The sequence below is a fragment of the Primulina huaijiensis genome, chromosome 1 (assembly GCF_012295235.1).
Source record: "Primulina huaijiensis isolate GDHJ02 chromosome 1, ASM1229523v2, whole genome shotgun sequence".
NCBI classification, from domain to species: domain Eukaryota; kingdom Viridiplantae; phylum Streptophyta; class Magnoliopsida; order Lamiales; family Gesneriaceae; genus Primulina; species Primulina huaijiensis.
The window spans coordinates 2,667,666-2,689,278 of NC_133306.1; the positions used below are offsets into that span (position 1 = coordinate 2,667,666).

The window sequence follows — 21,613 nt, forward strand, 5'->3', positions numbered from 1 at the left end:
AATAATAATAATAATAATAATAATAATAATAATAATAATAATAAACTAATAAATAAACGTGTAATTGATGGGCTGTGAAATGCAACATATGCAGCTGGTTACAATACATTTTGTTGNTCCAAATAACGGGAATCCTTTACGAATCGCAGTGCCTTATAGGGTTGCTTATACCGAATTTTTAACAAAAGATAATGGAGCTTTAGGGGTAAAAGGATATTGCATTGATGTATTTGAAGCTGCAATTCAGTTGTTGCCGTATCCTGTTCCTCACCGATATATCTTGTACGGTGACGGTCAAAGAAATCCATCATATAAGGATCTTGTTAATGACGTTGCACAAAACGTAAGTACTCTCACACCAAAGTTAATCAAAAGTTCAGTCAATTTGCCAATTTTCTGCTGCATATTGTACAACAAATCGAAACATAGTTAAACTTGGAACTGCTGTTTGAACTTTATTATGGTTTATAAACCTTTTTGGCATGGAAAGTTGAAACTTATTTTAGGGGCCTTTCACAGAAATATGATGCAGCTGTGGGGGATGTGACTATTACGACAAATAGAACAAGGATTGTAGACTTTACACAGCCTTACATGGAATCTGGGCTCGTTGTAGTTTCTCCAGTTAAGGAGAATAAATCTAGTCCGTGGTCTTTCCTCCTGCCATTTACTTGGAAAATGTGGGCTGTGTCTGCGGTTTTTTTTCTTTTCGTGGGATCAGTTATTTGGATTCTCGAACATCGGACAAATACTGAGTTCCGTGGTACTCCTCGTCAACAACTTGTTACCATCCTTTGGTTAGTATTTCTAGGAAACCTTCAGTATATAAAGCTGTATATAAAACTCATCGAAATCGACGCTATCTTTTATTCTGTTGACGGTGAAAGATTTGGCTATCAAAACTTTGTTGATACCCTGCAACTGTGCATGAATTACAGAAATAAATTGTTGCACATGCTTAAATATTCGCTTATTTGGATATTTAGGTAGTACTATTTAATTTTTCATAGGATTGTTACTAAATAGTGTTTCGTCTTTCAGGTTTAGTTTCTCAACAATGTTTTCTTCCCACAGTAAGAACGTTACAGTTTTCTCTCTTTCAAATCAGTGCTGATTTTCTTATTCATGCTTGAACTTACCAGTGCTCTAACTTTGATTGAAATGGACTCAATACAAGCAGGAGAAAACACAGTAAGCACATTGGGACGATTGGTGCTGCTCTTCTGGCTCTTTGTAGTGTTAATAATCAATTCAAGCTATACCGCCAGTTTGACATCAATACTCACAGTACGGCAGCTTTCAATGGGAATTCAAGGAATCGACTCCCTGATCTCAAGTTCCGATCATATAGGAGTCCAGGATGGGTCTTTTGCATATAGATATCTTACTGATCAGTTAAACATAGCAGAGTCGAGGCTCCGAATACTGAAAAACCAAGACGACTATGTTAATTTCCTTCAACGAGGTCCAACCGGGGGTGGAGTTGCTGCTATTGTTGATGAGCTTGCTTACGTTGAGCTATTTTTGTCCTACACAAAGTGCGCATTCTCTATTGTGGGGCAGGAATTCACAAAAAGTGGCTGGGGATTTGTAAGTATATGTATATTTTGAATTTGAAGTTATAGTTCATTCATCCTTGTCTAAACACCGGCATCGTGATAAGGGTGGATTGCATTCTACTCTTTGTATCATGTTGAAATGGCAAATTCCCAATGAGAACGTAGCTGTTGGGTAGCATTAGTTCCCCCTTCTATCCTGTTTGGCTGCTTATATGGCAAAAAGGTCGAAAAATCGACGCATAGCTTGCTGTATAATTTATAAGATTCGAGTTTAACTATTAGCATCAACAATAGTTGGTATATCGACCAGACCAATGATATCAAAACCAAGATCACGGTTTCTGTTCCCAACATAGGTTGCAAGTTAGCGCAAGTGTGGGGAGAACAATTGATCGGCTAGCATTAATTGCCCCTAGCATCCTGTGTAGCTATCTATATGGACAAAAACGTGGTGCTGAAGCTCATGGATAGTTTAGAATATTTATTTGTACCACTGCCACCAACTATAATAAATGTTTTATCATTAAGCCTCGATCCTTCAAAAGTGTTTGACTAGCCCTTGTTCTTAAATATTGGGTGCTTGATCTGTGTATATATGTAGAAGCCATTTTAACTTCCCCCTATGAATGATCTCCCCAGGCATTCCAGAGGGACTCACCATTGACAGTAGATTTATCAACGGCTATACTCCAACTCTCAGAAAGCGGCGAACTCCAAAGAATCCATGACAAATGGCTCCCGCGAACAGAATGCGCGAGTCAAATCAAACAGGAGGATGACAACCGGCTCTCTCTCAAGAGCTTCTGGGGCCTGTTTCTTATATGCGCTGTTGTTTGCTTTATTGCATTAACCGTGTATTTTCTGAGGGTTTGTCTGCAATTCAACAGATATAATGCAGAGGGAGAGCAGCAGGATGTTGAAGGAACTGAACTTTCAAGTTCTGTTAGGCGTACCTTCTTAGCCTCTAGCTTCAAAGATTTAATTAATTTTTTCGATAAGAAAGAGGGCGAAACTAATGAAATGACTGAGAGAAATAATGGAGATTCCAAGAGGCGCGCCAGTCGGAGTTCCGATGAGCAAGTGTAGTTGATATGGTTTTGTTTCGACAATTCTTGATGATGTATCTCCAATACAGATGACAATTCTAGTTTCTGTAATTGCTTTGTCCCGGCTGTTCGAAGGACGACATAAGAGGGATGAATTTCATCATGCTGAGCAAATAGCAATTTATACGACATAAAGTGGTAATTTTTCAGTGATGCCATTTGGAAAAGGTTGATTATTTGTATGATCTTGGAGTTTGATACCGTTTTATCTTCATGTTAAGGTTCAGTTCCTCTGCTATTCATCCTTCATCGAGAGTCTATGCACATTAGATTAAGGCAAAACTGAGAATTTTGTCGACAAGCTATAGGAGTCGTTCATTTTGATACTTCATTTTATACTGTTTTTGGTCGTGCAAGCATTGTTTTGCCAATGGTTTGAAATTGTTCATTTCGTTATTTTTTCTTCAAATGATTGTTACCTCACTGCGCTTATTGTTCGTGGAATCTTTGCAAAAGAATCAAATTCTGAATCTGAAAATCAAATTAGTATGAAGAAACTCCAAACCAGCCACGGCTTTCGCTTTTAAAAGTATGATCCACTTTAATCCATATACATGTGCATCACACTTTCGGTAATCCAAATTTACAGTTTTAAGCCAAAAAGTATTAAAAACATGTGTTTTAACGAATAATTTTCACAATGAAACACACATTAGAAAGGGAGCAGTGACTAAAATCAAAATCCCCGTCTAAGAAAGAGATACTGGTTCTATTCTATACACAAATATAGCCAAGTCCAAGCACTCAATTACGCACACTAAGATACAGTTACCAGTGTACAAATGGCAAAAAAAAAAAAAAGCTATATTTTCAGAAGATCTGGTATATTCAAAAGTTCATGGCATAGCATTAAGGCTTGATAAATGAATTAACCAAATTCACATGAACTCGAGCGTACAAAAGACTAACCAAATTCCAGACTCAAAGCAACTACAGACTTGCTAACGCAGTGATAGGAATATCGCCCATCATGTTTATTATTCCTTCGAAAAGAGATTGTACATTACTTAGGAATCACTCTCCCAAACAGATTGAATTACTATAATTCATGTCGAGAAATGAACTCCTGATTTGGTCTACTCGAGTTTCACTTCTCGTGTAGGGGGGTCTAGTTCCAAGTAGTAGAAAGGCTGGGTAGGTTCTTCCCTGTATATCAGTAGAACATCATTCAATTATCAGACGAGGCAAGGGCATTGCTCCTTCTCAAAGTCTAGAATAAATTAAAGTTTTATCTCGATCATACCCAGGTTTGGACCTCATGCACTGCCAAAATAGCCTGAAAGGCCCAGGAACAGTTTTGAAAGGGTTACCTTCAAAACACGCCTACAAAATGCAGAGTTACAAAATGGAAATTTCAAATATTTAACTAGTTCATAAAGCCAATATAAGTCAAATCATTCATGGTAATCTCGCAAAACTATGATCATAGAACTAAAGGAAACACGAGTGTTTGTTTTTGAATAAAGATCCAATAACTACTTGCGCCTAAGTTACTATTCATGCATTGATTTTTCATGCACAGCTTAAAGAATTAAGCTCGACATAACTTCCTTCAGTTGTCATTTTACACCCTTCAATCTGGTTGGCCCGAAAAGTTCTTGTACAATAAATCTTCATACCAAAAATTATTTCCATACAGAAATTTCCACCATGCCATGGATGCCAAGGCAAATAGCCTTGTGTTGCAAAGAATACATCATATATATATTTATATGTAAACACACTAGCAAGCCGCACACGGGATAGTTAGCATGCATAGATTTTTAACCTAATTAATTATTTTTAAAATCTTTATGTTATTGATTATAATTGACAGATTATTTAGTTATTTTTAGAATCAACTAAAAAAAATAGGTTCTTATAATAATTTTAATTGAATGAAAAAAGAGATATTTTTGTCTGTCTACCAAAATAATCAGTTTAGTTACTCTAAGAAATTGGTGCATTATATATATATATACTTTTTTAGACGGGGGATTCCACGGCTTATAATGCTTAAAGTCTTACATATCATTAAGACACCATTTAATGCAAATGATAAGACATTAATTAATTACATATATTTCTTTCATCCAATGTTAGTCTCAAGTTATACAAAGAATTATAGTTGTAAACCAATATATTATCCATATATATGATCCTTCACATCTCATAATTTTGAACCAACAGTGTCATGAGAGTATGACAATCTCAATGACTTATACCATATCTTCTAAGATCCCATTTTAAAATGAAAAGAGCACCAAAATGGGTAACAGTTTCGAACATCAAAATTTGTAGCTCAAAAGATAATCCAAGAACATAATTATCACAAATCCTCCACCACAAACATGAAAAAATTAACCAGAAAAAAAGAAGAAAGTTGAACCAACATTAAAATCATTAACATCTTGTCATAGAATTTTGCACTAAAGCATAGTAAACAGAAATCAAAACATTGATTTTGGGGAAAAATATTGTACCTGAATAACATCTTCAGCACGGTCATTGCAACGGTGAGCTTTAGGTTGCCTGTGCTCTCCCTCCGGCATTCCCCATGGACTCTCCCTTCTGGGCACTGGCCTTTCACTCATTTCTGCTCCTCCTACTCAAATTTGAGGCTCTGAGGAGCTGATGAGTTGAGAATTTCGCAAATACAAAGCGGTAAACACGCACTTATTTTATTTTAATTTTCAAAATTGTGACAATTCAAAACCACACCTAATGATGTCACTAAAGTGCGAAACCACCCCCATCATATTTTGATGATATCGAGGGACTCATCTAGGCTCTAATTATATATTAAAAATAAAAATTTAATGTTTAAATATCAGAATATTTGTTTTTTTTATTTAAAATAAAACTCATAAGCCCAAAATTTTGTTTTTTTTATCTAATATTATATCATACAAATTTCGTGAATTAATAAATTTCTTTATGCTAAAAGCTAAAAAATTGACTTGAAACAAAAATAAAAACCCCAACTCCATACAATTCTTTAATTATATTTTGAAAATAAACATCAAATTGTGGTTGTGATCACATACATTGGTATTAGAGGTTAGCATTCGGGTTAACAACAAACAGACCAAACCAAAATTCTTTTCCATCAAATAGAAAGGATCAAATTTTCATAATAACCAAACAAATAGAACCGAATTAATATAGCTTATTTCACTCTGTAATCAAATTTCCGAAAAAGAACATAAAAAACAAAGAAAATAGGAATACAATGCAAAAACTGCAGCTTTCTGTAAAGAATCATGCATTTTTAGGAGGACATATGCTTGAACTCTACAAAGTAATTGACTTTAAGCATCAATCGCATTGAAACTGTAATTAGAGTGTTCTTGACTTGATTATGAAACTATCAGCCTACAGGGTAGCAACAAGGCCGCGGTCTATGGTGTTTGCCCTCATCTTATCTTTCATGGTTAATATTGTTTGTTGTAATATGAACTTCTCTCCCCACGTCTTAGCATTAACTGGAACTCTTCCACTTTTTTGATGAACTACTTCCTTAAAACCGGCCGAGCCCAAGATGGTACTCAAGAAAAGCTCACTGCCAAAAAACGGTTTTTTTTTTAGAAGCCGACATGAATTCACCACCTAAACCTCCTGCCTTTCTCTCAAGATCAAGATACAATTCCTCTTGTTTAATTACAGAAACTTAAATCTCTCAAAATCAGAAAACAAAAATTGAATCTTTCTTAGACCAGGGGCGACAGACACCAAAGGGTGAAAAGTTAGTGGCTTGACGCTAGGATTTGGCAAGAATATTCATGAGCATAATGAGTATTGAGCAGAAAGAAAAGAGCCTTCCCCGTACCTCTGGTGTAAGATCCTCGCGATGCTTCGATTCGCCTGATTCAAAAGCTATGGCAACTGAAGAAAATTCCGACGATGCTATCGATGTAAGATCCTCGCGATGCTGCAGCTATCAAGATTCGACTTTGGTTTTCTTCGATTCGCCAGATTCGAAAGCTAGGGATACTGAAAAAGGCGGATGGGCCAAAAACCAAAGCCCAATCCACAAAGACACAGGTGCGTAGATGCAAATAGTGCAAAATTAAAGGACTGCTTTGTAAACTGGAGGCTTGCCTTTTAATGAAGAAGTCCCGCACAGCAAATGTCATCATCAGATTCAGATCCTTCACCTTCCAAGAAATACAAGGAACAAGAAAGATTTTGAATCTGAAGAAATATTCATCGTCGACTGAATAATGGGCGCATTCTGCAAGCTTATAGATGCAACACTATTCATTTTTTTCCTCATAATAGCCATTGTGGCGCCACTTATCGATGCCCAAACATGCCTTCCTCAACACCTATTCCCATCCTTTTTGGTGGAGCTGAAGAGCTGGTATGCTACCGAATATGGAGATTATTTGATTTCAGAGAAACCCCATTTCTTCGTAGGGATTGTTTGGCTGGAGCTTCTCTTCCAGTGGCCTCTCTCGATTGCCTGTTTGTACGGCATTGTGGCTGGAAGATCTTGGTTGAACACCACCTGTTTGATTTATGGGGTCTCCGTTTTCACTTCAATGGTACAGTTTCGAAATTAGTTATTCGTGTTGTTTGTTCGTTATTCTGTTGTGCAAGTGTAAATGTTCTTATTGTTACTTTGTTGGAATTGTTCGATTTGGTGGGGCGTGAAGTAAATGCTGAAATATATCTTATTTCGCAGTTTGGGTCCCTGATTGTGTGGATTAGGAGTTTAAGATCACCAGATTGAAGGGAAGAAATTTCAAGTTTTACGTATATCATTTCCAAATGTTTGCTGCATCAAATTGCCACTCGCCTAAATTCATGGATTCATCATTGATTAGATTACAGTTACTTGGATGCATTATTAAAGAAAACAATCAAATGTGACTGTTTGGCGTGCATAAGTATATCAGCCACTGGCGGGAATCTACGCCAAACTTGAAAGCCAATTGATTATCTACTATAAGATCACTAGCAAACCTTTGATCTTGTATTTGGCGATTCTTTGTTAAACTTTTTTTTGTTGTAATTATTCTGTTGTAAATGTGTGGCATTTATTAATGCGCTGTGATTTATCATGGATTTGTTTGACGGGGCACCACCTACAGCAGAAGCTGTGTATTTTTTCTTGATGGAAGTTGGTGTGTTCTTCATTCATCACTTTGTTTGCCTGATTGAATTGTATGGTTTGGCACGAATGATTATCTATTTTCTTGATCCCATTTGGAGTAGTTCCTTAAATCTTTGGTGGTTCTTTTATTCTTTTCATGTGTGAACATGATCTCTTGCAAGGTTGAAACAAATCTTGGGTGCGATCTAGTATCACTTCAACATGAACAGTTTTATCTTTAAGTAGATTTTTGATACAGTAGTCGCTAAAGCTTATATACATGAATTGACACCCCCCCCCAGGTTTTAAATTTGAATTGATACACCTTTGAAGGTTTGGGTTGGTCTCCCTTTGCTTGGTATTTTCTAACCTCTGTCCAAAAGTTTTGTAGCCTCCATTCGATCAAATCGTGTGTTTTTCGAAATCACATCACTTAAAACAGTATTTCTACATAAATCTGAATTTAGACAATTATTTTAAACGGATTTCCGAACGATCTAATGCCACGAATTGAGGCTTATATCACCTTTTCTTATTTGCAAATTTGTTAAAGTTGTAATGACATAAATTACCATATTAAGATTAGAACTCCAGTAGTTTGTAAACTGAGATTTGCAGATTATTTACCATGCAATGTGGCTTTAGGTCACACAGAATTTTTTTCCCCTTTAGTCGTGCTTGTGGTGGACATGATGAAACCTTTTCCAAGGCTTCTATTCGCAAATTTTACAAATTCTTCTTGCTTATTTGGATTTAAATATGTTTATAGTCCATAAAGTTCATTAATAGAAAAATGATAATATTTTTCTGATCACAGAACCAGATGTAGAAATTTTTACACCTTTCTCACCACACTCGTGTTTGGATTCAGGTCACTATACTATCTGAGATGACATTGTCAAATCGAGCATCTGATAAACTGATGATGATGTATTTCCCATTTCTGGGGTTCGGTCTTTTAGCTATCTTGCGAGGTCTGACTGACAGGACGGTGAAGAGCATGACAATCGGTAAGAGACCCGCGATAAATAAAAAAAAGAGAGCTTGAAATCAAGCCATGAGGCATCTCCAGTAAGTGACTAAGAGCCCTTCGGTTTAGTTAACGACCGGATTTTCTCAACGAGTTTCTGTATCAGCATTTGAAACTAACTTTAGGTCCACAAATCTGAGTTTCAGAATGAGAATTTCTCTCGTTCTTTTCTTGTAAACTCAGTCGTCAAATCTTCTGTCTTGTTTGAAATGGAACGGGGTGGCAAAGTGTTTGGTATCTCTGCCAGGTTACTTTGTTGGGACGAGAAAGGTTTTAGTTACTTTGTTGCTATTTTGTCATAGCAATTTGCTTGTACGTGATAATCTCTCGATCGTATAAGTCCTACCAATATAGCCTATATGTATGTGTATGCGCGCGCGCACACACAGGACATATATCTATATCATATATAAAGATTGAGACTCTTAACGATATGACTTTGTGACATTAACTAGTTTTTACGAAAATATTCAAATACTCTATGTTTAGATAAGTATTGTTTATCTTATAATTTATTAATAAGTACCATATCTAATTTACTTTAAAAATTCAAATTTTGATATATTATCTAATAATTTAAAACTATTACTTAATTTTATGAATTTCGTCCGTCTAGCATACATAGTAGATTCGTATAAGTAATAATCATTATGTCACAAACGTAACACGTGTCCATCATTCACATCAGAAATCAAGATTCATACAAGTAATAATCAGAAATTCCCTTGTCTATCATTCACATCAGAAATCACAGATTCATATAAGTAATAATCAGTATGTTACAAACGTAATACGTGTCTGTCATTCATATAATAAATCAGATGTCTCTCGACCCGACAGTGAGAGTACTACCCCACTGCACGGTAATGGCTTCACATGATACTACGCCTGTGTAGGATCCTAGAAATCACACGGTAACGTTCACTGAATATGCAATTATTCGGTCTTGATTATTTTCTTTGCGTTGGCAAATTGGAGCCACAAATATAAAGCATATATCGACAAAAGGAAAACAATCTCACCAACTAATAATAAACTAATAATAAATAATAATAAACTAATAAATAAACGTGTAATTGATGGCTGTGAAATGCAACATATGCAGCTGGTTACAATACATTTTGTTGCAAATTGAATATAAAAATAGAATTCGATGGAGAAATTTGCAAGTCTAATCAAGGAGGCAAAATTTTACCTTTTCATAAAGGTAAAATCCTGCAATATAATCTCTCTCACAAAAATTTATAATTAACCAAAAATTAATATTTTGACTCTTGCATGGATTGGATTTATAATTTAATATATAGATATGTATTCAGACAATTACCAAGAACTCATCGTGTATTTGGAGACATTTTAGGAAAAGTATCAGGCATTAACTATACATAAAAACTTTAAGACGGTCTCATTTGATTTGAGTCATCCGTAAAAAATTATTATACTTTTTATTGTAAATATGGAGAGCAGTGACCTGTCTTACGAATAAAGACGTCGAGTATACGCAGCTTTAAACAAATATTTTTTTAGAGGCGACAAAAACTACATAAATTATAGAGTTGTTTTGAGCCACTCGATGAGATATTTAGTTTGTGAAATGAAATCAAATCAAATCAAATACTGTTGCGAGAGAAATGAAAAAGGGCATTTGATGAACGCCTGCCGTCAATTGCCTCTTCTATACTGACAAACTAAAGGTGTATTGTTTTGTAAAAAGGGCTCAATCTTTATTTCCCAATATAATATATATTATATTGGGGAATAAAGTTTTTATTTATATAAATGCATATTCGATCCATCTTTAATTTTGGTCCGTCTAATATTTGTATTTGCAACACTAGGTAGTGTCGCATTCCCACCAACAAGACCCATGCTCAAGATTGAGCCCTTCTTACAAAACAATACACCTTTAGTTTGNGAAGGACATGAACGAGTAAATGAAGATATCGATAATTCAGAACCGTGACAACTATTTCAGTGTTGGTATTCAATATCAATTCACGCACATCGAGATATTAAATTCGTATTATTTAATCTGATTTCCATCCCTTGACGATGTTGGATTTTTGTAGATTTTAATATTCTACGTAACTCCAGTGACGGAGCTAAGAATACGATTTTATTCGAGTTAAAATTTTAAACTCTAAAATCATTTAATATTTTAAATTGATCTATCCGAGCTAATATTAAATTTATTTAAAATTATACAAAAATTTACATATCAAATTTTTAAAAAAATTCAGACCATCCGAGCTAATGTCCGGCTGGAAGGACTGTGGCTCCACTTAACGTAGGTCAAAACTTTATTAGTGGTATAAACTTTTCTCGTTAAAAGAGACGTATGAATTCGATTTTAGTTTAAGTGAGTTTTTAATAGAATTATTTTTCACTGAAATCCATGGAAATGTTTTTACGTTTCGATTATTTATGTACACAATTTTTATTTATTCAAAGGTTTCGATTAAAAACAATCTCTTTCAATAGTTTTTAAAATTCGAAACACGTCAATACACATTTTAAATTTCAAATTGAATATGTTGCATCATTAACTCAACATATTTTTTTATAAGTTTAAATTATTAATAGAAAATATCTTCATCAGAAAATACAATATTGACATAGCAAACACAAAAAAAATGTAATTGCTCGGGTTGCATTCGTAGATCAACGTAGAAAGATTTGATTGACTCGTAATCGGATTGATTATTTAGTATACAACAAATGTTGTGAGTTATCAATTACGTCACGAACAAACGTCCGAGACACTGGGGTTGCCCTGTTTAGACACGTTCAAGTTAAAAAACAATTTAAGATATTCTTTGAAACTGAGAGCCTAAATAGGAAAAATTAGAAGTTACTTATCAAATTTTTAGGAATATCTAGCGGGTTTGGGTATTTGTAAGAAATTTGAACTATAACCCATCATTGGCCAATTTAATTAGGCCATTACCCAATCAAATAAAATATATTCTTAATATAATTTCTGGAAATATTTTTCTTAATACTAAAAATAATAAAACCAAATTTACTATACATTAAGCCAACTTTTTACAGGTTGCTTCGAAAATAAAAACTCCGGCTTAGTCTTGGTTGGTTAAGTTTTTCCTTCGAAATAAATAAAGGCTTCCAATAATATTAATTTATGTTAAAAAGTAAAATTTTAAGGTAAAAAGTAAAAATTTCAAACTCACGAAATATATTGAATTACATACTTTATAAAATTTTCTCCACTCAATTTGTTTTTCTTCACTAATTGAGAAATCTATCTATAGAATTTCTTTGAAAATAATCCCAAAATAAATGCATCATCACACACTAATTTTCAATATTTACGACTCTTATTTTCAACATTCAATTATTTCAACAATTTCGAAATTGTTTTATGTCTTATTAAATAAAAGAGGTTTAGCATATACCTTTACAAGAAATGATACCCCGATTTCCCAATTCAAATGTGAAGAATTGACCAAATTTCCAATATTTTGTCATCTAATATATGATCAAATTATTCAACAGTCGTCCATATTTGAAAATTGAATGATTGTAAGATGTGAAAGTAAAATAATTTCCGGGAATAAATCGAAAAAAAAAACAAAAACAAAAAGAAAGCAAAAACAAAAAGTCTAATTTATGCGCAAAAGGAATATTCGAGGCAACTTACAACACATTCCAAGCTGTGTTGAAGGGTTGCCTTTTGCGAACTGTCTACAGGCGGCAGCCAATGCCCACCCAACCTCAACGCAGGGTCGTTCAAAAGAGTAGTTCGACTCGAGACTATTTTTTTTCACTACTCAGAATTTTTTTTTTTTTTTACAAAAACTTATTATATAGTAGTGTAAGTTAACTTCACATAAATTTATTATTTTTATAGTCGCTTGATAATTTTTTTCTCACTATAAATTTATTTTTATTAGGACCAATATAAAAAAAAATTTATTCTATAAATTTATTATGTATCAGTATAATTGGATCAATATAAAAACATATTTTCTGACTCATAGGGATTTTTTAGCGAATTAATTGAAAAAAATAGATGAATATTTCTCAATAGTTTACATTACTTATATATTTTTTTTTTGTCATAATTGGTCTTCTGTTTACAGTATGAAGACGAGTTATTTTTTAATGATCATTTTGTATATGTTTGATCTTATTATTCAATTTTCACGAGTAGATTATAAATTTAACCAAAGCATAAATATTTACTAGTTGATTATTTAAAATATTAATTATTTGATGCTATGACAAAATATTAGTTGATTATTTATTTTTATTTTGTCGACACAAATTCTATAAAAGATTATAAACCGTGCTTACAATTAAATTACTATAACTGATGGAATATTTTACGGCGACTTTTTACCGTCGAACTAGGAAACCCACACGCATAAACCCCTCTTTCTTCTCTATATATACCTGCCGGGTCCTGTACTGTGATTAAACTTCAGGGATACTTAGATTGTCTGAGATCTTGGCAATCTATAATCTTCATAATTTATTTATTTCATTCGCTGATCTCGCTAGAACACCTTCACTTTTGCAAAATAATGGCCTTCTCTGCAAACCAGTTCTATTCCAGTTCAAGAACGTCGACGTTTGCTGAAGATTTACGCAAAATCCAACACATTTCTACTTCAACAATTCAAAACTTTTCCCCTTCCAAGAAAATCAACACAATACCACATAAGAAGCCACTATACATTTCTGCTGCTAGTGGATTCGGCTATGTCAATGAATACGTGAACGAGTCAAAAAAATCCCGAGAACCCTTGATTCAATGTAACGCGTACGAAGCTCGTCGGGCACTTTCGATCCCGATAAGCATCGATTTTGACCAGGAAAATGCGGCCCAGAAGCTGAAAATTGGTGTTTATTTTGCCACGTGGTGGGCTTTGAATGTGGTTTTCAATATATATAACAAGAAGGTGTTGAATGCTTTCCCTTTTCCATGGCTCACTTCGACTCTTTCCCTTGCGGCTGGATCTATTATCATGTTGGTTTCGTGGGCTACAAGGGTTGCTGAGGCTCCGGAAACTGATCTCCAGTTCTGGAAAAACTTGTTGCCTGTAAGCTCTCGCTACATATTTACATATATATGGTTGAACTTTCGGTATCATCTCTCTAAAACAATTAATTGTTGAACTCGTAGGTTGCGGTGGCACACACAATCGGGCATGTGGCGGCAACAGTGAGCATGTCAAAAGTTGCAGTTTCTTTCACACACATAATCAAGAGCGGAGAGCCAGCTTTCAGTGTCCTGGTTTCAAGATTTCTGTTAGGGGAGACCTTCCCTATGCCTGTCTACCTTTCTCTGTTGCCAATCATTGGGGGCTGTGCTCTCTCTGCCGCTACTGAACTCAATTTCAATCTCACTGGTAACCAAATAAAGTCTTAAAGATCCGTTCAAATACATTTGGAGTCTATTATTTTTCAAAAACAAAATTATTTTCCGGTTAAAGTTTTCTTATAAGCTTGTTTAAGTGATTGGTTATTATATATATATACATATATTGCAGGGTTTATGGGGGCGATGGTATCAAATTTGGCATTCGTGTTTAGAAACATATTCTCAAAGAAGGGGATGAATGGGAAATCTGTTGGAGGAATGAACTACTACGCTTGCCTCTCGATATTGTCTCTTGTAATACTTACTCCTTTTGCCATTGCAATGGAGGGTCCCCAACTATGGGCAATTGGATGGCAACAAGCCGTCTCTCAAATTGGCCCCAATTTTGTATGGTAATATATATATTCGTCTGCATCTCATGCAATGTCACGGTTTCATGTATATGTTATAATTTTTGAATAAATATTAACTTGTGGTTGTGGTGACAGGTGGGTAGTGGCCCAGAGTGTATTCTATCACCTATACAATCAAGTGTCGTACATGTCTTTGAATGAAATTTCTCCATTGACATTTAGCATTGGGAATACAATGAAGAGAATTTCAGTGATAGTTTCCTCCATTTTAATTTTCAACACTCCTCTTCAACCTATCAATGCCCTTGGTGCTGCCATTGCAATTTCAGGCACTTTCCTCTACTCTCAGGTATATAATAATAAATAAATTTATTTACGAAATTGTTTATTAATAAAATATGTATAATAATATTACTTTCGGACACTATATAATTTTTAATATAACATGTGAACTTNAGCAGTGATACATCTCATAAAACCTTCCGCAGTGGATACAAATTCTTTCCTCTCAATAGTTAGGATGACATAATGATGCAATATTTTAGTATAATAAATCAACATATATATGTTCCAGTTGATGCAGCTTGGAGGGCTTTACTGTTGGATTGATTCAAAATTTTTTTTTCTTTTGTAACATAAAATGTATGGTTTATAAGTACCTATATTTTCCGTGCAATTTTGTGAGAAATAAGTCTGTATCGGTGCATTTTTCGTGCAATTTTGTGAGAAATAAAATTAATTTTGTTCAATAATGAATTATATAATGTAATGTTAAATCAAATTCAGAGATTTGATAAAAAAAAAAAAGCACATAACCGAACTTTTTTCAGCAAATAAATTAAACTTAATATTCATTCAACATAGAGAAAGAGAGACACAAGCCCGGTAACCAACAATGTCTATATTCAGCAGCTACATTTACCAATTACGGAGCTGTTGGATGGGGGATATTGTCGGAAGCTGAGACGCGCTTGCCAATGTACTGCGCCGCTATTTCCGAAAAACGATCAATCTAAATGCATTAAACAAATAAATTAGTTTTAACGCATAGATCAAGAATAGAATATATATATAGCTTCAATTTTGTATGATCGATCAATTTGCATCACCTCTACTCTCAACTGCACGTTTTCTGCACGCAGTTGACGTTCTGTGTCGGACATTTCTCGTAAAACAGGGCAGCCACAACTAGCACATGCAGCATTCTTGAGATGCTCCGTGTGACTCCAGTTTTCGACTTTGAGTCTTTCGTTTTCTGCACGGAGCTGCATGTTTTCTAGGTGGCCATGTTGAGCCTGATCAAAATGAAATCAAGAAATTAGCATTTGAATATGAAAATAATCCAAGTTAATACATTTGATATATATATATATATATATATATATATATATTTGAAGAACGGTTTCTGACCTTCAGTTGCGTGCGCTTGTTTTGGAACCAATACCTCACTTGCTGCAGCTCCAAACCTAACTCAAGGCCCAGTGCTCTTCTTTGTCTGTAGTCGGGGTTTGGGCAATCTTTAAAAAACCTAAAACACAATTATTTTAGCATTACACATACATAAGATTAGCATGACCACTTTTCAACTACTATTTTAAAGTAAAACTTTTAGAAAGTTCTTCAACCAAATTTTTATATGTGATCAAAATAATTTAACGGTCGTAAAGAATAAGATTTATAAATCATCTTACGATTCCAGCTCTTGGATCTGATGCTGGTTGTGCCGCCTTCTTTTTGGTTGATGAACTTCTTCCTCTCCACTTAAGTTAAGGTCGAATTGGTGAACAGCTTTCTCCGCCATCCTTCTTGTAAACAATCTGAAACTTGCAAATCATTTTCCTTTAAGGTTTCAGTTATCATTTCAAGATTTAAAGGAGTTAAATATAATACAATAACTAGTAGTATTGCAAACTAAGAAAAATGTTTAAAGGAGTTCCAATATAATGTTTTAGTATCACAAAAATAAGATAATTAGAAATTGTAGTAAAGATATTTATAGATCTTTTTAAATAATAATAAGTAAAGATTTAATATATTTCATGATGCTGAATTGGGCAAGATAGGAATCAGATAAGGTCAATGAGGGGGCCAGATTATTAACTTGAAATTGCAAAAAAGAAATTGAAAATTTACAATTTTACTCTTTTATATGGTCAAATTGGATCTTTATTCATGATTTAATCTTTAAATTTTTGGTAATTTAAATAATTGTTCATCATCTACATTATGTGAATGACACCTAAACATCATTTTAGTATCACGCGCGTTGGTGTCATATCAACACCAGTCAGAAAAAAAATAATTAAACGAAATATTTTTATGACCTTGTGAAGCTACGATGAGATTTGTAACTTGAATAACCTTTTAATCTACTGAAAAAACATCTGATAAAGATAGAAAGTTCTACAAGGTCGGAAAATAGAGAAAAGAAGAAGAAACGGAGGAAGATAAGCGACGGAGATAGTGATTTGATAATGAAAAGTGAATGAGAATTCCATAAATTTATAGAAAAAAATTTGCGATATTATTGTAATCTCGGGAAAAAAAATATATTGGACGTGACAAAATGCATTTATTTTGAGATTTCGTATTTACAAAATCGCAATTAATAATAATTCATCATCCTAACAAAGAAAAAACGACAAAAGATTTTTTCGAAACAAAAAATTATCCTCACTAAAAAAATGATTGAAAGATGGTTGAGTTGTACTTGTTGAAAATTTTGAGCTGTTGCTTGCAAATTGGTGTGATTCTTAGCAATGGATTGTGAGAAACAACAATTGACCAAATTTGACCAAATTGAAAGAACGAACGCATTATGACACCTAAAAGTTCTAAAAAAATTTAAGTTACACAATTAACACAAAATATAAATTTTTGTGAAGTAGCAAACACTCGGTTTTTAAGTTATCACTATAGAATTACCTTTTATTGATAAATTATAATCACGAAAATCATACGAAAATATAATAAATAGAATTAAGTAATAGACATCTTTATAACATTATAAATTTTGAGTCACTAACATATTAAAGAGAAAATTGTAATTTTGGTTCTTCAACTTACAATTTTTCCCATTTTTGATTTTGTATGTTCTCGAATGTTAATTTTAGAATGTTATAACGACGGTTTGAAGTTCCGTCGCTAATCACAAATTTTTTTTTTGTAGTGTCTGCTTTCTATCTTTATGAACCACTTTCATTTCTCCAATACGTTTGACTTGATAAAAAGATATTCAAATTGATGACCAACTTTTGTACCCAATCCAGTTCTTGCATTAGGACATACTCGATGCTTCTGCATAAGGGATGGCTTCGTATATTTTAAAGAGAAACGAAAATTTTGGAAGAATTACACATGAAAATTTGGAAGTTTTCATCTTACATTTACATTAATTGTCCCTACTAAACCCCCCTTCGATCGATCCACATCATCGAAAACAAACCGAGTGAGTGATATGATTGAGTTCTTTGGCCACGAGGTTTCAGTAATTATTCAAATCAAAAAGCTTCTCTCAGACGAGCAAGTCTTTGTGGGAATTTAACTTATGCGGAGACAAACTAACCGAACAGCTCGCAAATTGGCAAAATTCGTTGCTTCGATTTCTTATAATGTAATTTGGATGAATTTTGATTTTACTTCTTGGCTACGAGAAGTTGTAATCAACTATTCTCGAGAGTAATATATTCCTCTTTCTTTTAAAAAAAACAACGAATTTATATTTTTAGTCATATAACTTGTGTTTCTTTTTCATTTTTGATCATGTTACTGTGAATTATCATTTTTAGTCTCGTTTTTTAGTTTTCATTTTTTGGTTTTTTTTTTAAACCGGAGTTCACGGTTTTTGCTTGTCAAAAAATGAAAATAACATACAAGTTACATGACCATTGTATTAACACTAAACTTTCGAATTTTTATGTTTCATAAATTATACATCGTGTGTTAAATAGAGTAGTAAATGAAAAGATCAATACAATAAATTTAAAGACAGTTTTAATTTAGCATGAAAGTTGATTCCTTCCCTGTTTCATAGACGTGAGGATGAGAATGATACTTGGATTTTGATTGTTAATCGTTAATCAAATATGTATCCCGGTTTTCATTTTCATTCAAGGTCGGACGTAATTTTCACATCTTTATATGACATATCAAATATTCATATTATCACTACTTTTTACTTGGAGTGAATTGGAGAGATGTGAATTAGGAAAGACAAAAAGTTTACGAAAAAAGATTAGATTTAAGCAAAAACTTGTGTGAGACGGTCTCACGAGTCGTATTTTGTGATACGGACATCTTATTAGGGTCATCTATGAAAAAATATTTCTTTTTATGCTAAGAGTATTATTTTTTATTGTGAATATCGGTAGGATTGACCCGTCTCACAGATAAAGATTCGTGAGACCGTCTCACAAGAGACCTGCTCTTAGATTTATATGGCTCAAAAAATATTTAATAATAAATTTTACTGTTAAATTTTTTTTAAAAAAAAAATTGACATTAAAAAAATACATGATAAACTTAATATTCCTTTCAATAAAGAGAGTGACACAGGTATCGGTGACCAAACCCCATCCATTCAGTAGCTACATTTATGAATCATGGAGCTGTTCGATGGGAAATATTGTCCAAATCAGTAACAGGCTTGCCGATGTATCGTGCTGCTAGTGCGGACAAACGTTCGATCTAAGTACATGAAACAAATCAATCATATTTGAGGTATAATAAATACGCAAGGCAACAATAACAGGAAACTATATTTTCCAATATTGGAAATATTTTGTATGATCTATTTGCATTACCTCTTCTCTCAACCGCAGATTTTCCGCACGCAATTGATGTTCATCGACAGAGATTTCTGGTATAACAAGAGGGCTGCCACAACTAAGGCATGCAGCATTCTCGAGATGTTCCATGTGACTCATGTTTTCGTCTCTGAGTCTTTTGTTTTCTGCTCGGAGCTCTGCATTTTCTAAGTGGCCATATTGCATCTAATGGAAAAGAAATCAAGAAATAACCATCGTATGAAAACAAAACAATATATAATTTTTAAATGGTTCCTTACTTTCAGCTGTGTACGCTTATTTTGGAACCAAAATTTCACTTGCTGCGGCTCCAACCCTAATTCCAGGCCCAGGGCTCTTCTTTGTTTGTAGTCCGGGTTTGGACAATCTTTGAAAAACCTAAAATTCAGTAAAATTTAATTTTAACACTACACATACAGAAGAGAAAGATCTGTATCAACTATTTTCAAGTAAAAGTTTTCAAAAGTGTCCCAATTCATGAAAATTTAGAGATCTAGAATTCGAAGGGAAAATGACAGAGAAAAATGAAATTTTATCGTAAACTTTATCGATCACCCAAGAAATTTAATTTTATCGTAAACTTTATCGAAAAAGTAAATTTTATCGTAAGCTTTGTGTGAGACGGTCTCACGGGTCGTATTTTGTGATACTGATCTCTTATTTGGGTCATCCATGAAAAAGTATTACTTTTAATGCTGAAAGTATTACTTTTTATTATGAATATCGGTATGGTTGACCCGTCTCACAGATAAAGATTCGTGAGACCGTTTCACAAGAGACCTACTTTTAGTTGACAACCAAATTTGTAAAATTCGATGTGTGATCAAAATAATTTGCAAATCATCTTACGCTTCCAGCCTATGGATCTGGTGCTGCGTGTGCCGCCTTCTGTTTGATTGATGATCATCAACCAAATTAATGTACTCGGCTTCATTTATGTTCAGGTCAAATTGGATAAGAGCTTTGTCTGCCATTCTCCTTAATGTAACAATATGAAACTTGCAAGTCATTTCGCATTATGATTTGAGTTATCACTTCAAAACATAATTTAATTGTAACACAGAATAAGATAAAAAGTTAGTTCTCAAGATATTTCTTGATCTAACAACAACGCTCAATTGGGCAAAGATAGGAATTGGATACAAGTCAGCCCCTGATGAGCAACTTTAAGTGGCCAAGGGGGCATATGTCCTTGCCCACATTTTGCTAGTCAGCCCCTGATGAGAGGCAAACAAATATATATATATCAAAAAGCTTCCGACATTTTGCGCGATTCTCAGTTCGACCGTTTAATCCGTGTTTTATTGTCTGGGTTGTGTGCAAGCAGATTGAGAGATACAAACAATTAAATGAAAAATGTTTTGTAACCTTTGGTAGCTACGGTGAGATTTGCAACTTTAGTATCCTTTAACCCAATGAATAATGAAGAGCAAAATAAAAGATGAAGTCCAATATTTAGAGAGAAAGAGCCGAAGAAAAAAAGGAAGGTAAGCAACAAGATAATGATTTGGCAATGAAACAAGAATTGAAATTGCAGAATTTATAGAATAGAATTGTGTGATTATTATGAGAATAGCGTGATTATTATAATCTTGGAAAGTAAAAGTTTTGGGGGTGAGAAAATGTAGTTATTAAGAGACTTGAATTTACAATATTGCAATCACTAATTATTAAATTGACCATCCAAATAAAAAGATAAAGGCAAACTATTTGTTGGGGCCAACAATTGCCATTCTACAATAACAAATGAAATTTGCCGTATGGCAAGTTTGAATTGAACCATCACCACTAACTATAATTTGGATAAAATGACAATCGTTCGATTCTACAATTTATTTAGAGTCAATATATATCATATGTTTAATTATCATGAGTGGTAAATTAGAGTAATTGATAAGAGGGGATTGTTCGAAACTTTTCACAAAACAAAAAATTTTCAATTTCACAAGATTATTATAAAATTTTACTTTTATTTACAAATTATATTAATGGATACCAGAATCGATATTAAATAATATATAAAGTGTCCATGGTATCATAGATTTTGAGTCACTCATTTATTATATGAATGTATCGCGGAAATACAATTTATCATGATTTTTGTCATTCAATTCAAAGAAGATATATTTTCCACATTAATATTTGTTTTTCATATATTGTCTATATATATAAATTCGATTATTAAATTGCATAATCTGCATTCAATTTCCATTGCCTATTCTCTATTTCATTTTTATATACTCAATACTTTTCCCATTGTTTTCTTCTTTTCTTCTCTCTATCTTTATCAACCTTTTTTCATCTCCCTCCAAATTCCCTCAATTTGTTATTAACTTTTA

The 21,613-nt window shown here is 33.5% G+C and overlaps 6 protein-coding genes and 1 long non-coding RNA gene across 13 annotated transcripts in view; 3 read left to right on the forward strand and 4 right to left on the reverse strand.

The window, feature by feature from the left end:
• The window catches only part of LOC140976633 (glutamate receptor 3.4-like), a 14,699-nt gene extending 11,709 nt beyond the window's left edge, over nucleotides 1-2,990 (forward strand). For both annotated transcript variants that reach the window (XM_073440878.1, XM_073440883.1), the window contains exons 3-7: nucleotides 118-343; nucleotides 520-797; nucleotides 1,042-1,073; nucleotides 1,181-1,590; nucleotides 2,199-2,990. In XM_073440878.1, the coding sequence (XP_073296979.1) occupies nucleotides 118-343; nucleotides 520-797; nucleotides 1,042-1,073; nucleotides 1,181-1,590; nucleotides 2,199-2,645 (1,393 nt within the window). In that variant the 3' untranslated portion in view covers nucleotides 2,646-2,990. The remainder of the gene's footprint in view (nucleotides 1-117; nucleotides 344-519; nucleotides 798-1,041; nucleotides 1,074-1,180; nucleotides 1,591-2,198) is intronic.
• Nucleotides 2,991-3,490: 500 nt separating this feature from the next.
• LOC140976651 (uncharacterized) lies at nucleotides 3,491-6,692 on the reverse strand. Of its 6 annotated transcripts, none has more exons than XM_073440904.1 (4): nucleotides 6,474-6,692; nucleotides 5,128-5,249; nucleotides 3,909-3,988; nucleotides 3,491-3,811 (listed from the first exon to the last, which is right to left on the reverse strand). In XM_073440904.1, exons 2-4 carry the CDS (start codon nucleotides 5,236-5,238, stop codon nucleotides 3,742-3,744), a joined length of 261 nt encoding a protein of 86 aa, XP_073297005.1. In that variant the 5' UTR covers nucleotides 5,239-5,249; nucleotides 6,474-6,692; the 3' UTR covers nucleotides 3,491-3,741. The 6 variants fall into 6 exon arrangements, with proteins under 6 accessions (XP_073297005.1, XP_073297025.1, XP_073297031.1 ...); XM_073440924.1 differs by having other exon boundaries at nucleotides 5,128-5,267; nucleotides 6,474-6,673; XM_073440930.1 differs by having other exon boundaries at nucleotides 5,128-5,275; nucleotides 6,474-6,659.
• A 40-nt stretch (nucleotides 6,693-6,732) lies between these two features.
• LOC140976645 (uncharacterized) lies at nucleotides 6,733-9,073 on the forward strand. The gene is made up of 2 exons (XM_073440895.1): nucleotides 6,733-7,191; nucleotides 8,614-9,073. Exons 1-2 carry the CDS (start codon nucleotides 6,868-6,870, stop codon nucleotides 8,788-8,790), a joined length of 501 nt encoding a protein of 166 aa, XP_073296996.1. The 5' UTR covers nucleotides 6,733-6,867; the 3' UTR covers nucleotides 8,791-9,073.
• A 4,124-nt stretch (nucleotides 9,074-13,197) lies between these two features.
• Nucleotides 13,198-14,851, forward strand: LOC140976689 (glucose-6-phosphate/phosphate translocator 2, chloroplastic-like). Its single transcript, XM_073440946.1, has 4 exons — nucleotides 13,198-13,835; nucleotides 13,919-14,144; nucleotides 14,286-14,508; nucleotides 14,605-14,851. Exons 1-4 carry the CDS (start codon nucleotides 13,317-13,319, stop codon nucleotides 14,834-14,836), a joined length of 1,200 nt encoding a protein of 399 aa, XP_073297047.1. The 5' UTR covers nucleotides 13,198-13,316; the 3' UTR covers nucleotides 14,837-14,851.
• On the reverse strand, nucleotides 14,604-15,210 carry LOC140976699 (uncharacterized). Its single transcript, XR_012175298.1, has 2 exons — nucleotides 14,915-15,210; nucleotides 14,604-14,811 (listed from the first exon to the last, which is right to left on the reverse strand). It is a non-coding gene; the product is annotated as an uncharacterized lncRNA (long non-coding RNA).
• Nucleotides 15,211-15,295: 85 nt separating this feature from the next.
• On the reverse strand, nucleotides 15,296-16,285 carry LOC140976690 (homeobox-leucine zipper protein ROC7-like). The gene is made up of 4 exons (XM_073440953.1): nucleotides 16,161-16,285; nucleotides 15,880-15,997; nucleotides 15,579-15,764; nucleotides 15,296-15,481 (listed from the first exon to the last, which is right to left on the reverse strand). The coding sequence occupies exons 1-4, from the start codon at nucleotides 16,268-16,270 to the stop codon at nucleotides 15,395-15,397; spliced, it is 501 nt and encodes a 166-aa protein (XP_073297054.1). The 5' UTR covers nucleotides 16,271-16,285; the 3' UTR covers nucleotides 15,296-15,394.
• A 2,622-nt stretch (nucleotides 16,286-18,907) lies between these two features.
• LOC140981991 (homeobox-leucine zipper protein ROC2-like) lies at nucleotides 18,908-20,714 on the reverse strand. The gene is made up of 4 exons (XM_073448435.1): nucleotides 20,124-20,714; nucleotides 19,535-19,652; nucleotides 19,272-19,460; nucleotides 18,908-19,155 (listed from the first exon to the last, which is right to left on the reverse strand). Exons 1-4 carry the CDS (start codon nucleotides 20,282-20,284, stop codon nucleotides 19,069-19,071), a joined length of 555 nt encoding a protein of 184 aa, XP_073304536.1. The 5' UTR covers nucleotides 20,285-20,714; the 3' UTR covers nucleotides 18,908-19,068.
• Between the last annotated feature and the right edge of the window lie 899 nt (nucleotides 20,715-21,613).